This window comes from Anomaloglossus baeobatrachus, chromosome 7, assembly GCF_048569485.1.
Source record: "Anomaloglossus baeobatrachus isolate aAnoBae1 chromosome 7, aAnoBae1.hap1, whole genome shotgun sequence".
NCBI lineage: Eukaryota > Metazoa > Chordata > Amphibia > Anura > Aromobatidae > Anomaloglossus > Anomaloglossus baeobatrachus.
The window spans coordinates 5616508-5631059 of NC_134359.1; the positions used below are offsets into that span (position 1 = coordinate 5616508).

The 14552-nt window shown below is 58.9% G+C and overlaps 1 protein-coding gene across 1 annotated transcript; it reads left to right on the forward strand.

The window, feature by feature from the left end:
- The first annotated feature begins 1614 nt into the window (after positions 1 to 1614).
- On the forward strand, positions 1615 to 14277 carry HACD2 (3-hydroxyacyl-CoA dehydratase 2). The gene is made up of 7 exons (XM_075316977.1): positions 1615 to 1708; positions 1827 to 1944; positions 2021 to 2039; positions 8400 to 8488; positions 8570 to 8691; positions 9124 to 9302; positions 13460 to 14277. Exons 1-7 carry the CDS (start codon positions 1698 to 1700, stop codon positions 13534 to 13536), a joined length of 615 nt encoding a protein of 204 aa, XP_075173092.1. The 5' UTR covers positions 1615 to 1697; the 3' UTR covers positions 13537 to 14277.
- Positions 14278 to 14552: the final 275 nt, after the last annotated feature.

Genomic DNA, 14552 nt, shown 5'->3' on the forward strand with positions numbered 1-14552 from the left:
AGAGAGCGGGGGTGGGGCCGCAGGGGGAGGAGAGAGCGGGGGTGGGGCCGCAGGGGGAGGAGAGAGCGGGGGTGGGGCCGCAGGAGAGGAGAGAGCGGGGGTGGGGCCGCAGGGAGAGGAGAGAGCGGGGGAGGAGAGCGCGGGGGTGGGGCCGCAGGGGGAGGAGAGCGCGGGGGTGGGGTGGGGTGGGGCCGCAGGGAGAGGAGAGAGCGGGGGAGGAGAGAGCGGGGGTGGGGCCGCAGGGAGAGGAGAGCGTGCAGAATGCGGTGGGAGGACTGAAAAGATAAGTTATTCCTGAGAGCTTCACGCACCCCCCATTCTCTGCGCCCCCCCTGTATTCTCTGCGCCCCTCTCTGCACCCCCCCATTCTCTGCGCCCCCCCCGTATTCTCTGCGCTCCTCTCTCCGCACCCCCCATTCTCTGCACCCTCCCTCCCCCCTGTATTCTCTGCGCCCCTCTCTCCGCACCCCCCATTCTCTGCACCCTCCCTCCCCCCCGTATTCTCTGCGCTCCTCTCTCCGCACCCCCCATTCTCTGCACCCCCCCCCCTCCCCCCTGTATTCTCTGCGCCCCTCTCTCCGCAACCCCATTCTCTGCACCCCCCCTCCCCCCTGTATTCTCTGCGCCCCTCTCTCCGCACCCCCCATTCTCTGCACCCCCCCTCCCTGTATTCTCTGCGCCCCTCTCTCCGCACCCCCCATTCTCTGCACCCCCCCTCCCCTCTGTATTCTCTGCGCCCCTCTCTCCGCACCCCCCATTCTATGCACCCCCCTGTATTCTCTGCGCTCTTCTCTCCGCACCCCCCATTCTCCGCACCCCCCCCTGTATTCTCTGCGCTCCTCTCTCCGCACCCCTTATTCTCTGCACCACCCCCCCCTCCTGTATTCTCTGCGCTCCTCTCTCCGCACCCCTTATTCTCTGCACCCCCCCCTGTATTCTCTGCGCCCCTCTCTCCGCACCCCCATTCTCTGCACCACCCCCCCTCCTGTATTCTCTGCGCTCCTCTCTCCGCACCCCTTATTCTCTGCACCACCACCCCCTGTATTCTCTGCGCCCCTCTCTCCGCACCCCCAATTCTCTGCCCCCTCCTTGTATTCTTCTATAAGGATCTGTGACCTCCTGGATCCGGTGATCTCTCCAGGGTCAGAGTCTGCGCCGCTTATCTCCCTCTTATCCTCCTGGCTCCACATCCAGCAGCACAGCCTCATTAACCATTTATCTACAGTAACTCACAAACCCTGTAGACAGGGCTCTATAACACAAGCAGAATAGTGAGTGCAGCTCTGGGGCGTGGCGCTGGGCCCGGGGGGGCAGCTCTGGGGCATGGCGCTGGGCCCGGGGGGGCAGCTCTGGGGCATGGCGCTGGGCCCGGGGGGGCAGCTCTGGGGCATGGCGCTGGGCCCGGGGGGGCAGCTCTGGGGCATGGCGCTGGGCCCGGGGGGGCAGCTCTGGGGCATGGCGCTGGGCCCGGGGGGGCAGCTCTGGGGTATAGTGCAGGATATGCAGTGCAGGCTCGGTGTGCAGCGGTTTCGGGGGTGGCGGGGGCTGTATATTAAGCCGCGCTTCTTACGGTGTCCCCCTTTTCCTTCCAGATGACGGGTCCGGCTCCCGGCAGGTGTACGGATAACGGCGGGCAGAGGAGGAGGCGGGGCCCTGGAGCCTTCGCCACGGCTTATCTGGTCATTTACAATGTGGTAATGACAGCGGGGTGAGTGACTCCTGTGCTCTGGGGGGAGGGGCTGTGATTTCGGGTCGCTCCCTACATTGGGGTGCCGGGGTGGGATGTTCAGTGACCGTTACTCGAGTCGTCGTCTTGTGTCTTGTAGGTGGCTGGTCATCGCGGTGGGCTTAGTGCGCACCTATCTCACCAAGGGGAGTTACCACAGCCTGTACTACTCCATCGAGCGGCCCCTGAAGTTCTTCCAGACGGGGGCGCTGCTGGAGGTAGGGGCGGCTGCTGCTCATTCTCACCGCGGCTTGTGGAAGGCGCCGGACACTAATCTTGTCTTTGTATTCACAGATTGTACATTGTGCATTGGGTAAGTCTCTGGCGGACGTCCTCGGCAACAGCGCTGTCAGTGTGTGACCGCCGGGCCGTGAGAGATGACGGGGTGCCTGTCACCATACAATATGTACCCGCTAACGAAAAAGTGACGAATCCTCAGACACCATGAATGAGAGGAGCGCTACCCGCGCCTGTGTGTGTGTGTGTGTGTGTGTGTGTACGAGAGGAGCGCGGGCTGTGTGTACGAGAGGAGCGCGGGCTGTGTGTGTGTGTGTGTACGAGAGGAGTGTAGGCTGTGTGTGTACGAGAGGAGTGTAGGCTGTGTGTGTGTGTGTGTACGAGAGGAGTGTAGGCTGTGTGTGTACGAGAGGAGTGTAGGCTGTGTGTGTACGAGAGGAGTGTAGGCTGTGTGTGTACGAGAGGTGTGTGTGTGTGTGTGTACGAGAGGAGTGTAAGCTGTGTGTGTACGAGAGGAGTGTAGGCTGTGTGTGTACGAGAGGAGTGTAGGCTGTGTGTGTGTGTACGAGAAGAGTGTAGGCTGTGTGTGTGTGTACGAGAAGAGTGTAGGCTGTGTGTGTGTGTGTGTACGAGAGGAGTGTAGGCTGTGTGTGTGTGTGTACGAGAGGAGTGTAGGCTGTGTGTGTACGAGAGGAGTGTAGGCTGTGTGTGTACGAGAGGAGTGTAGGCTGTGTGTGTGTGTACGAGAGGAGTGTAGGCTGTGTGTGTGTGTACGAGAGGAGTGTAGGCTGTGTGTGTGTGTACGAGAGGAGTGTAGGCTGTGTGTGTGTGTACGAGAGGAGTGTAGGCTGTGTGTGTGTGTGTACGAGAGGAGTGTAGGCTGTGTGTGTATGAGAGGAGTGTAGGCTGTGTGTGTGTGTGTGTACGAGAGGAGTGTAGGCTGTGTGTGTACGAGAGGAGTGTAGGCTGTGTGTGTGTGTGTATACGAGAGGAGTGCAGGCTGTGTGTGTGTGTGTACGAGAGGAGTGCAGGCTGTGTGTGTGTGTGTACGAGAAGAGTGTAGGCTGTGTGTGTGTGTGTATACGAGAGGAGTGCAGGCTGTGTGTGTGTGTGTACGAGAGGAGTGCAGGCTGTGTGTGTGTGTGTATACGAGAGGAGTGCAGGCTGTGTGTGTGTGTGTGTGTACGAGAGGAGTGTAGGCTGTGTGTGTGTGTACGAGAGGAGTGTAGGCTGTGTGTGTGTGTGTATACGAGAGGAGTGTAGGCTGTGTGTGTACGAGAGGAGTGTAGGCTGTGTGTGTACGAGAGGAGTGTAGGCTGTGTGTGTACGAGAGGAGTGTAGGCTGTGTGTGTGTGTGTGTACGAGAGGAGTGTAGGCTGTGTGTGTGTACGAGAAGAGTGTAGGCTGTGTGTGTGTACGAGAAGAGTGTAGGCTGTGTGTGTGTACGAGAAGAGTGTAGGCTGTGTGTGTGTACGAGAAGAGTGTAGGCTGTGTGTGTGTACGAGAAGAGTGTAGGCTGTGTGTGTGTGTACGAGAGGAGTGTAGGCTGTGTGTGTGTGTACGAGAGGAGTGCGGCTGTGTGTGTGTACGAGGGGAGCGCGGGCTGTGTGTGTGTGTGTGTGTGTATATGTAAGAGAGGAGTGTAGGCTGTGTGTGTACACGAGAGGAGTGTAGGCTGTGTGTGTACACGAGAGGAGTGTAGGCTGTGTGTGTACACGAGAGGAGTGTAGGCTGTGTGTGTGTGTACGAGAGGAGTGTAGGCTGTGTGTGTGTGTGTACGAGAGGAGTGTAGGCTGTGTGTGTGTGTGTGTGTGTGTGTACGAGAGGAGTGTAGGCTGTGTGTGTGTGTGTACGAGAGGAGTGTAGGCTGTGTGTGTGAGTGTAAGAGAGGAGTGTAGGCTGTGTGTGTGTACGAGAGGAGCGCGGGCTGTGTGTGTGTACGAGAGGAGTGTAGGCTGTGTGTGTGTACGAGAAGAGTGTAGGCTGTGTGTGTGTACGAGAAGAGTGTAGGCTGTGTGTGTGTACGAGAAGAGTGTAGGCTGTGTGTGTGTACGAGAAGAGTGTAGGCTGTGTGTGTGTACGAGAAGAGTGTAGGCTGTGTGTGTGTACGAGAAGAGTGTAGGCTGTGTGTGTGTACGAGAGGAGTGTAGGCTGTGTGTGTGTATGAGAGGAGTGTAGGCTGTGTGTGTGTACGAGAAGAGTGTAGGCTGTGTGTGTGTACGAGAGGAGTGTAGGCTGTGTGTGTGTACGAGAAGAGTGTAGGCTGTGTGTGTGTACGAGAAGAGTGTAGGCTGTGTGTGTGTACGAGAAGAGTGTAGGCTGTGTGTGTGTACGAGAAGAGTGTAGGCTGTGTGTGTGTACGAGAAGAGTGTAGGCTGTGTGTGTGTACGAGAAGAGTGTAGGCTGTGTGTGTGTACGAGAAGAGTGTAGGCTGTGTGTGTGTGTACGAGAAGAGTGTAGGCTGTGTGTGTGTACGAGAAGAGTGTAGGCTGTGTGTGTGTACGAGAAGAGTGTAGGCTGTGTGTGTGTACGAGAAGAGTGTAGGCTGTGTGTGTGTACGAGAAGAGTGTAGGCTGTGTGTGTGTGTACGAGAAGAGTGTAGGCTGTGTGTGTGTGTACGAGAAGAGTGTAGGCTGTGTGTGTGTACGAGAAGAGTGTAGGCTGTGTGTGTGTACGAGAAGAGTGTAGGCTGTGTGTGTGTACGAGAAGAGTGTAGGCTGTGTGTGTGTACGAGAGGAGTGTAGGCTGTGTGTGTGTACGAGAAGAGTGTAGGCTGTGTGTGTGTACGAGAAGAGTGTAGGCTGTGTGTGTGTACGAGAAGAGTGTAGGCTGTGTGTGTGTACGAGAAGAGTGTAGGCTGTGTGTGTGTACGAGAAGAGTGTAGGCTGTGTGTGTGTGTACGAGAAGAGTGTAGGCTGTGTGTGTGTGTACGAGAAGAGTGTAGGCTGTGTGTGTGTGTACGAGAAGAGTGTAGGCTGTGTGTGTGTGTACGAGAAGAGTGTAGGCTGTGTGTGTGTGTACGAGAAGAGTGTAGGCTGTGTGTGTGTGTACGTGTGTACGAGAGGAGTGTAGGCTGTGTGTGTGTGTGTGTGTGTGTACGTGTGTACGAGAGGAGTGTAGGCTGTGTGTGTGTGTGTACGAGAGGAGTGCGGCTGTGTGTGTGTACGAGGGGAGCGCGGGTGTGTGTGTATATATGTAAGAGAGGAGTGTAGGCTGTGTGTGTGTGTTTGTGTACGAGAGGAGTGTAGGCTGTGTGTGTGTGTACACGAGAGGAGTGCAGGCTGTGTGTGTGTACGAGGGGAGCGCGGGCTGTGTGTGTGTATATATGTAAGAGAGGAGTGTAGGCTGTGTGTGTGTACGAGAGGAGCGCGGGCTGTGTGTGTGTACGAGAGGAGTGTAGGCTGTGTGTGTGTACGAGAAGAGTGTAGGCTGTGTGTGTGTACGAGAAGAGTGTAGGCTGTGTGTGTGTGTACGAGAGGAGTGTAGGCTGTGTGTGTGTACGAGAAGAGTGTAGGCTGTGTGTGTACGAGAAGAGTGTAGGCTGTGTGTGTGTACGAGAAGAGTGTAGGCTGTGTGTGTGTACGAGAAGAGTGTAGGCTGTGTGTGTGTACGAGAAGAGTGTAGGCTGTGTGTGTGTACGAGAAGAGTGTAGGCTGTGTGTGTGTACGAGAAGAGTGTAGGCTGTGTGTGTGTACGAGAAGAGTGTAGGCTGTGTGTGTGTACGAGAAGAGTGTAGGCTGTGTGTGTGTACGAGAAGAGTGTAGGCTGTGTGTGTGTGTACGAGAAGAGTGTAGGCTGTGTGTGTGTACGAGAAGAGTGTAGGCTGTGTGTGTGTACGAGAAGAGTGTAGGCTGTGTGTGTGTACGAGAAGAGTGTAGGCTGTGTGTGTGTGTACGAGAAGAGTGTAGGCTGTGTGTGTGTACGAGAAGAGTGTAGGCTGTGTGTGTGTACGAGAAGAGTGTAGGCTGTGTGTGTGTACGAGAAGAGTGTAGGCTGTGTGTGTGTACGAGAAGAGTGTAGGCTGTGTGTGTGTACGAGAGGAGTGTAGGCTGTGTGTGTGTACGAGAAGAGTGTAGGCTGTGTGTGTGTACGAGAAGAGTGTAGGCTGTGTGTGTGTACGAGAAGAGTGTAGGCTGTGTGTGTGTGTACGAGAAGAGTGTAGGCTGTGTGTGTGTGTACGAGAAGAGTGTAGGCTGTGTGTGTGTGTACGAGAAGAGTGTAGGCTGTGTGTGTGTGTACGAGAAGAGTGTAGGCTGTGTGTGTGTGTACGAGAAGAGTGTAGGCTGTGTGTGTGTGTACGAGAAGAGTGTAGGCTGTGTGTGTGTGTACGAGAAGAGTGTAGGCTGTGTGTGTGTGTACGAGAAGAGTGTAGGCTGTGTGTGTGTGTACGAGAAGAGTGTAGGCTGTGTGTGTGTGTACGTGTGTACGAGAGGAGTGTAGGCTGTGTGTGTGTGTACGTGTGTACGAGAGGAGTGTAGGCTGTGTGTGTGTGTGTGTGTGTGTGTGTACGTGTGTACGAGAGGAGTGTAGGCTGTGTGTGTGTGTGTACGAGAGGAGTGCGGCTGTGTGTGTGTACGAGGGGAGCGCGGGTGTGTGTGTATATATGTAAGAGAGGAGTGTAGGCTGTGTGTGTGTGTTTGTGTACGAGAGGAGTGTAGGCTGTGTGTGTGTGTACACGAGAGGAGTGCAGGCTGTGTGTGTGTACGAGGGGAGCGCGGGCTGTGTGTGTGTATATATGTAAGAGAGGAGTGTAGGCTGTGTGTGTGTACGAGAGGAGCGCGGGCTGTGTGTGTGTACGAGAGGAGTGTAGGCTGTGTGTGTGTACGAGAAGAGTGTAGGCTGTGTGTGTGTACGAGAAGAGTGTAGGCTGTGTGTGTGTGTACGAGAGGAGTGTAGGCTGTGTGTGTGTACGAGAAGAGTGTAGGCTGTGTGTGTACGAGAAGAGTGTAGGCTGTGTGTGTACGAGAAGAGTGTAGGCTGTGTGTGTGTACGAGAAGAGTGTAGGCTGTGTGTGTGTACGAGAAGAGTGTAGGCTGTGTGTGTGTACGAGAAGAGTGTAGGCTGTGTGTGTGTACGAGAAGAGTGTAGGCTGTGTGTGTGTACGAGAAGAGTGTGGGCTGTGTGTGTGTACGAGAGGAGCGCGGGCTGTGTGTGTGTACGAGAGGAGTGTAGGCTGTGTGTGTGTACGAGAAGAGTGTAGGCTGTGTGTGTGTACGAGAAGAGTGTAGGCTGTGTGTGTACGAGAAGAGTGTAGGCTGTGTGTGTGTACGAGAAGAGTGTAGGCTGTGTGTGTGTACGAGAAGAGTGTAGGCTGTGTGTGTGTACGAGAAGAGTGTAGGCTGTGTGTGTGTACGAGAAGAGTGTAGGCTGTGTGTGTGTACGAGAAGAGTGTAGGCTGTGTGTGTGTGTACGAGAGGAGTGTAGGCTGTGTGTGTGTGTGTGTACGTGTGTACGAGAGGAGTGTAGGCTGTGTGTGTGTGTGTGTGTGTACGTGTGTACGAGAGGAGTGTAGGCTGTGTGTGTGTGTGTGTGTGTGTGTGTGTACACGAGAGGAGTGCGGCTGTGTGTGTGTACGAGGGGAGCGCGGGTGTGTGTGTATATATGTAAGAGAGGAGTGTAGGCTGTGTGTGTGTGTACGAGAAGAGTGTAGGCTGTGTGTGTGTGTACGAGAGGAGTGTAGGCTGTGTGTGTGTGTGTGTGTGTACGTGTGTACGAGAGGAGTGTAGGGTGTGTGTGTGTGTACGTGTGTACGAGAGGAGTGTAGGCTGTGTGTGTGTGTGTGTGTGTACACGAGAGGAGTGCGGCTGTGTGTGTGTACGAGGGGAGCGCGGGTGTGTGTGTATATATGTAAGAGAGGAGTGTAGGCTGTGTGTGTGTACGAGAGGAGTGTAGGCTGTGTGTGTGTACGAGAAGAGTGTAGGCTGTGTGTGTGTGTACGAGAGGAGTGTAGGCTGTGTGTGTGTGTACGAGGGGAGCGCGGGCTGTGTGTGTGTACGAGGGGAGAGCGGTGTGTGTGTGTGTGTGTGTGTGTGTGTGTGTGTACGAGTGTAAGAGAGGAGCGCGGGCTGTGTGTGTACGAGAGGAGTGTAGGCTTTGTGTGTGTGTGTACGAGAGGAGTGTGTGTACGTGTACGAGGGGAGCGCGGGCTGTGTGTGTGTGTACGAGGGGAGCGCGGGCTGTGTGTGTGTACGAGGGGAGCGCGGGCTGTGTGTGTGTGTGTGTGTGTGTGTAGCGCGGGCTGTGTGTGTGTGTGTGTGAGGAGCACGGGCTGTGTGTGTGTGTGTGTGGAGCGCGGGCTGTGTGTGTGTGTGTGTGTGTGTGTGTGTGTGTGTGTGTGTGTGTGTGTGTGTGTGTGGAGCGCGGGCTGTGTGTGTACTCGGAGAGCGCGGTTCGGATATTGGCGTATCCGCTGACTCCCCGCGTTTCTTCCCTCCAGGAATCGTCCCGTCCTCGGTGGTCCTCACAGCGTTTCAGGTGCTGTCTCGGGTGTTCCTGACCTGGGCCGTGACACACAGTGTGAGAGAGGTGAGTGCGGCCCCCCGAGGCGGGACCCCCACAGCCGTCATCTGCCAGGACAGGAGGGGCTCATCTCTGTTTCCCCTTCAGGTGCAGAGCGAGGATTCGGTGCTGCTGTTTGTTGTGGCGTGGACAATCACCGAGATCATCCGCTACTCCTTCTACACCTTCAGCCTCCTCAACCACCTGCCGTACATCATCAAGTGGGCCAGGTGAGGGCCGCGGACCCCCGGAGACAGGCATAGGAAGTGTCCTGTGTGTGCTCCGCGGACCCCCGGAGGCAGGCCTCGAACACTGTACAGCCCCCGGGTGTCGGGCGGGTTAGTCGCACATACCCGCGGTTTCCCCGTGCTGCTGCCGCTGCCATCACTTTCTGCAGCTGAATTCTCCTGATGGACCTGCGCGACCTCGTGACTTGAGGGGTCCGCTGTCACATGATCTCAGGGTCACATGATCGATAATGTTAAACACAGTCATCAGTAGCGCTCGCAGAAAGCCCCCGACGCCTCCCCCGCATTTCTCAGAATAAGAGGCCCCATCTACATAACAGCTCCCCCCGCAGCACACAGGAGGGAGGGGGTCCGGGGCTGAGTCGGGGGGCGCATTCCTCCCGTGTCCGTCTGTCACGTGTCTGCTTCTTCCAGGTACACCCTCTTCATCGTCTTGTACCCTATGGGGGTAGCGGGAGAGTTACTGACCATCTACGCGGCGCTGCCGTGCGTGCAGCAGAGCGGCCTGTACTCCATCAGCCTCCCCAACAAGTACAACTTCTCCTTCCATTACTACACATTCCTCATCCTCGTCATGGTGTCCTACATCCCTAGTGAGTATCTGACCCCGCCGATCACCACTGAGCGAGCCGCCGACTGCAGAGACCCCGCCGATCACCACTGAGCGAGCCGCTGACTGCCAAGACCCTGCCGATCACTACTGAGCGAGCCGCTGACTGCTGAGACCCTGCCGATCACTACTGGGCGAGCCGCTGACTGCCGAGACCCCCGCCGATCACTAATGAGCGAGCCGCCGACTGCAGAGACCCCGCCGATCACCACTGAGCGAGCCGCTGACTGCCAAGACCCTGCCGATCACTACTGAGCGAGCCGCTGATTGCCGAGACCCTGCCGATCACTACTGAGCGAGCCGCTGACTGCAGAGACCCCCGCCGATCACTACTGAGCGAGCCGCCGACTGCAGAGACCCCGCCGATCACCACTGAGCGAGCCGCTGACTGCAGAGACCCCGCCGATCACCACTGAGCGAGCCGCTGACTGCCAAGACCCTGCCGATCACTACTGAGCAAGCCGCTGACTGCCGAGACCCCGCCGCTGATCACTAATGAGCGAGCCGCTGACTACCGAGACCCCACAGGTCACTACTGAGCAAGCCGCTGACTGCCGAGACCCTGCCGATCACTACTGAGCACGCCGCTGACTGCAGAGACCCCCGCCGATCACTACTGAGCGAGCCGCTGACTGCCGAGACCCTGCCGATCACTACTGAGCGAGCCGCTGACTGCCGAGACCCTGCCGATCACCACTGAGCGAGCCGCTGACTGCCAAGACCCTGCCGATCACTACTGAGCGAGCCGCTGATTGCCGAGACCCTGCCGATCACTACTGAGCAAGCCGCTGACTGCCGAGACCCCGCCGCTGATCACTAATGAGCGAGCTGCTGACTACCGAGACCCCACAGGTCACTACTGAGCAAGCCGCTGACTGCCGAGACCCTGCCGATCGCTACTGAGCACGCCGCTGACTGCAGAGACCCCCGCCGATCGCTACTGAGCACGCCGCTGACTGCAGAGACCCCCGCCGATCGCTACTGAGCGAGCCGCTGACTGCCGAGACCCTGCCGATCACTACTGAGCGAGCCGCTGACTGCCGAGACCCTGCCGATCACTACTGAGCGAGCCGCTGACTGCCGAGACCCTGCCGATCACTACTGGGCGAGCCGCTGACTGCCGAGACCCCGCCGATCACTACTGAGCGAGCCGCTGATTGCCGAGACCTCGCCGATCACTACTGAGCAAGCCGCTGACTGCAGAGACCCCCGCCGATCACTACTGAGCAAGCCGCTGGCCGATCACTACTGAGCAAGCCGCTGGCCGATCACTACTGAGCAAGCCGCTGACTGCAGAGACCCCCGCCGATCACTACTGAGCAAGCCGCTGACTGCAGAGACCCCCGCCGATCACTACTGAGCGAGCCGCCGACTGCCGAGACCCCGCCGTCACTACTGAGCAAGCCGCTGACTGCCGAGACCCTGCCGATCACTACTGGACGTGCCGCTGACTGCAGAGACCCCGCCGCCGATCACTACTGAGCGAGCCGCTGACCGCAGAGACCCCACCGATCACCACTGAGCAACCTGCTGACGGCCGAGACCCCGCCGCCGATCACTACTGAGCGAGCCGCTGACTGCTGAGACACCCCCGCCGATCACTACTGGGCGAGCCGCTGACGGCCGAGACCCCGCTGATCACTACTGAGCAAGCCGCTGACTGCCGAGACCCCGCCGCTGATCACTAATGAGCGAGCCGCTGACTACCGAGACCCCACAGGTCACTACTGAGCAAGCCGCTGACTGCCGAGACCCTGCCGATCACTACTGGGCATGCCGCTGACTGCCGAGATCCCGCCGCCGATCACTACTGAGCGAGCCGCTGACTGCCGAGACCCTGCCGATCACCACTGAGCGAGCCGCTGACTGCCAAGACCCTGCCGATCACTACTGAGCGAGCCGCTGACTGCCGAGACCCCGCCGCTGATCACTAATGAGCGAGCTGCTGACTACCGAGACCCCACAGGTCACTACTGAGCAAGCCGCTGACTACCGAGACCCTGCCGATCACTACTGAGCACGCCGCTGACTGCAGAGACCCCCGCCGATCACTACTGAGCGAGCCGCTGACTGCCGAGACCCTGCCGATCACTACTGAGCGAGCCGCTGACTGCCGAGACCCTGCCGATCACTACTGAGCGAGCCGCTGACTGCCGAGACCCTGCCGATCACTACTGAGCGAGCCGCTGACTGCCGAGACCCTGCCGATCACTACTGGGCGTGCCGCTGACTGCCGAGACCCCGCCGATCACTACTGAGCGAGCCGCTGATTGCCGAGACCTCGCCGATCACTACTGAGCAAGCCGCTGACTGCAGAGACCCCCGCCGATCACTACTGAGCAAGCCGCTGGCCGATCACTACTGAGCAAGCCGCTGACTGCAGAGACCCCCGCCGATCACTACTGAGCAAGCCGCTGACTGCAGAGACCCCCGCCGATCACTACTGAGCGAGCCGCCGACTGCCGAGACCCCGCCGTCACTACTGAGCAAGCCGCTGACTGCCGAGACCCTGCCGATCACTACTGGACGTGCCGCTGACTGCAGAGACCCCGCCGCCGATCACTACTGAGCGAGCCGCTGACCGCAGAGACCCCACCGATCACCACTGAGCAACCTGCTGACGGCCGAGACCCCGCCGCCGATCACTACTGAGCGAGCCGCTGACTGCTGAGACACCCCCGCCGATCACTACTGGGCGAGCCGCTGACGGCCGAGACCCCGCTGATCACTACTGAGCAAGCCGCTGACTGCCGAGACCCCGCCGCTGATCACTAATGAGCGAGCCGCTGACTACCGAGACCCCACAGGTCACTACTGAGCAAGCCGCTGACTGCCGAGACCCTGACGATCACTACTGGGCATGCCGCTGACTGCCGAGATCCCGCCGCCGATCACTACTGAGCGAGCCGCTGACCGCAGAGACCCCGCCGATCACCACTGAGGAAGCTGCTGACTGCCGAGACCCCGCCGCCGATCACTACTGAGCGAGCCGCTGACTGCCTAGACCCCCGCCCATCGCTACTGTGCGAGCCGCTGACTGCCGAGATCCCACTTACACTACTATGCCAGTCTCTCTTGGGAGGTGGAGGTGTCAAAGTCTCCCTCAAGGTGTGAGGAAGCGTCCCAGTCTTCCTTGAGGAGGTGGGTCACCCTCGTCACTCGCCGACTCCCTCGGGGTGGGGTGTCCTTTCTCCCTCGGTGGTCGTCCTGTCACTCGCCGACTCCCTCGGGGTGGGGTGTCCTTTCTCCCTCGGGGGTCGTCCTGTCACTCGCCGCTCCCTCGGGGTGGGGTGTCCTTTCTCCCTCGGGGGTCGTCTTGCCGCTCCGTCACTCGCCGACTCCCTCGGGGTGGGCCGTCCTGCTCCTTTCGTCACTCGCCGACTCCCTCGGGGTGGGGAGTCCTTTCTCCCTCCATAACTCGCCGGCTCCCTCGGGGGCCGTCCTGCTCCCTTGGGGTGGGGAGTCCTTTCTCCCGCGGGGGGCGTCCTTTCTCCCGTGGGGTGGGCTGTCCTCTCACTCGGGGTGGGGAGTCCTTTCTCCCGCGGGGGCCGTCCTGCTCCCTCGGGGTGGGGAGTCCTTTCTCCCGCGGGGGCCGTTCTGCTCCCTCGGGGTGGGGAGTCCTTTCTCCCTCCATCACTCGCCGGCTCCTCGGGGTGGGGGGTATCCTTTCTCCCTCGGGGGCCGTCCTGCCGCTCCGTCACTCACTGGCTCCCTCGGGGTGGGGAGTCCTTTCTCCCTCCATAACTCGCCGGCTCCCTCGGGGCCGTCCTTTCTCCCTTGGGGTGGGGAGTCCTTTCTCCCTCGGGGGCCGTCCTTTCTCCCGTGGGGTGGGCCGTCCTCTCACTCGGGGTGGGGCTTCCTTTCTCCCTCGGGGGCCTTCCTTTCTCCCTCGGGGTGGGGTTTCCTTTCTCCCGTGGGGTGGGCTGTCCTCACTCGGGGTGGGCTGTCCTTTCTCCCGTGGGTGGGCTGTCCTTTCTCCCGTGGGTGGGCTGTCCTTTCTCCCGTGGGTGGGCTGTCCTTTCTCCCGTGGGTGGGCTGTCCTTTCTCCCGTGGGTGGGGAGTCCTTTCTCCCGCGGGGTGGGCCGTCCTTTCTCCCGCGGGGGCCGTCCTCCGTCACTCACCGCCTTCTTCTCTCCGCAGTTTTCCCGCAGCTCTACTTCCACATGCTTCACCAGAGGAGGAAAGTTCTTCATGTTGAGCGGAAGAAGTTGGATTAACCCTTCCGGCGCCATCCTCCTCCTCTTTCCTCACGTTTTGACCCCTAATGCTGCCGCCTTTTTGAGTGCGCCCTTTCCTATGAGAATACTGGATGAGGTAACTGCCTGCAGGGTGGCGAGTTTACATACTAACCCCGGCCACTACCCAGCATGCACCAGGAGGCGCTCTCCGCTGCCTTTTATATTACTAAACGCTTGAGTCTGCTCCAGCGGCCGCTCTGAGCCGGGACGTCGTGCCACCGCCGCTGCCACCGCCGCTGCATGCACCGTGGACTTACTGCTACAAGGGCAAGCTGTGCCAAGTGTGGGGGTGTTGGGGCTCTTTGGGTGTGGGGGTCCCTGACGTCTGGCGCGATGCCATTGGAGCCTATAGATCTGTGCAGCAGGGCTGAGCCTACAGCATACCTCAGCTCCTCGGAGGCGTGGATTAGAGAGACCGTCAGCGCCTCTGCACCCCTCCCCCGCAGGAATCATCTCACCCCAAAGCCTCCTGGAGCTCAGGCGGGACCAGGCCCTGGGCTGCAGCTGCAGGGGCCGGTGACTGTGGCCCCATTATAATGCACTAACCCTCCAAAGATCTCCGCAGCTCCCGGTACCAGCCCTGTATAGTCCGGGCGTTAACCCCGTACTGGCCATTCCCCAGCTTCCCCTGCATGCGGAGCGGTCTGATGGGATCCGGCGGATTCTGTTTACACTCAGCGGCACAATGTGAGCGGCCAGTAAACGATTTTCTGGAATTTTCATCTGATTTGTGTTTTTTGTATGGAAGATGGAGGTCGGCTTCCTCCATGCTCCGCGATTCTTCTGTGTCAGGTGCTGCAGGGTGAGGGATATAGCCAGTACTGCCCCTCCATACGGAGTCACTGTGCTGGCATATATAGTGCAGTCCTAACCACTGAGCCACTGTGCTGTCATATAGTGCAGTCCTAACCACTGAGCCACTGTGCTGGCATATATAGTGCAGTCCTAACCACTGAGCCACTGTGCTGGCATATATAGTGCAGTCCTAACCACTG

What these genes read in the sequence shown, in the direction of transcription:
- HACD2 (XM_075316977.1), top strand. An exon ending in TACATCATCAAGTGGGCCAG is followed by an intron (nt 8,692 to 9,123) that starts GTGAGGGCCGCG and finishes TGCTTCTTCCAG; the next exon opens with GTACACCCTCTTCATCGTCT. An exon ending in CATGGTGTCCTACATCCCTA is followed by an intron (nt 9,303 to 13,459) that starts GTGAGTATCTGA and finishes TTCTCTCCGCAG; the next exon opens with TTTTCCCGCAGCTCTACTTC.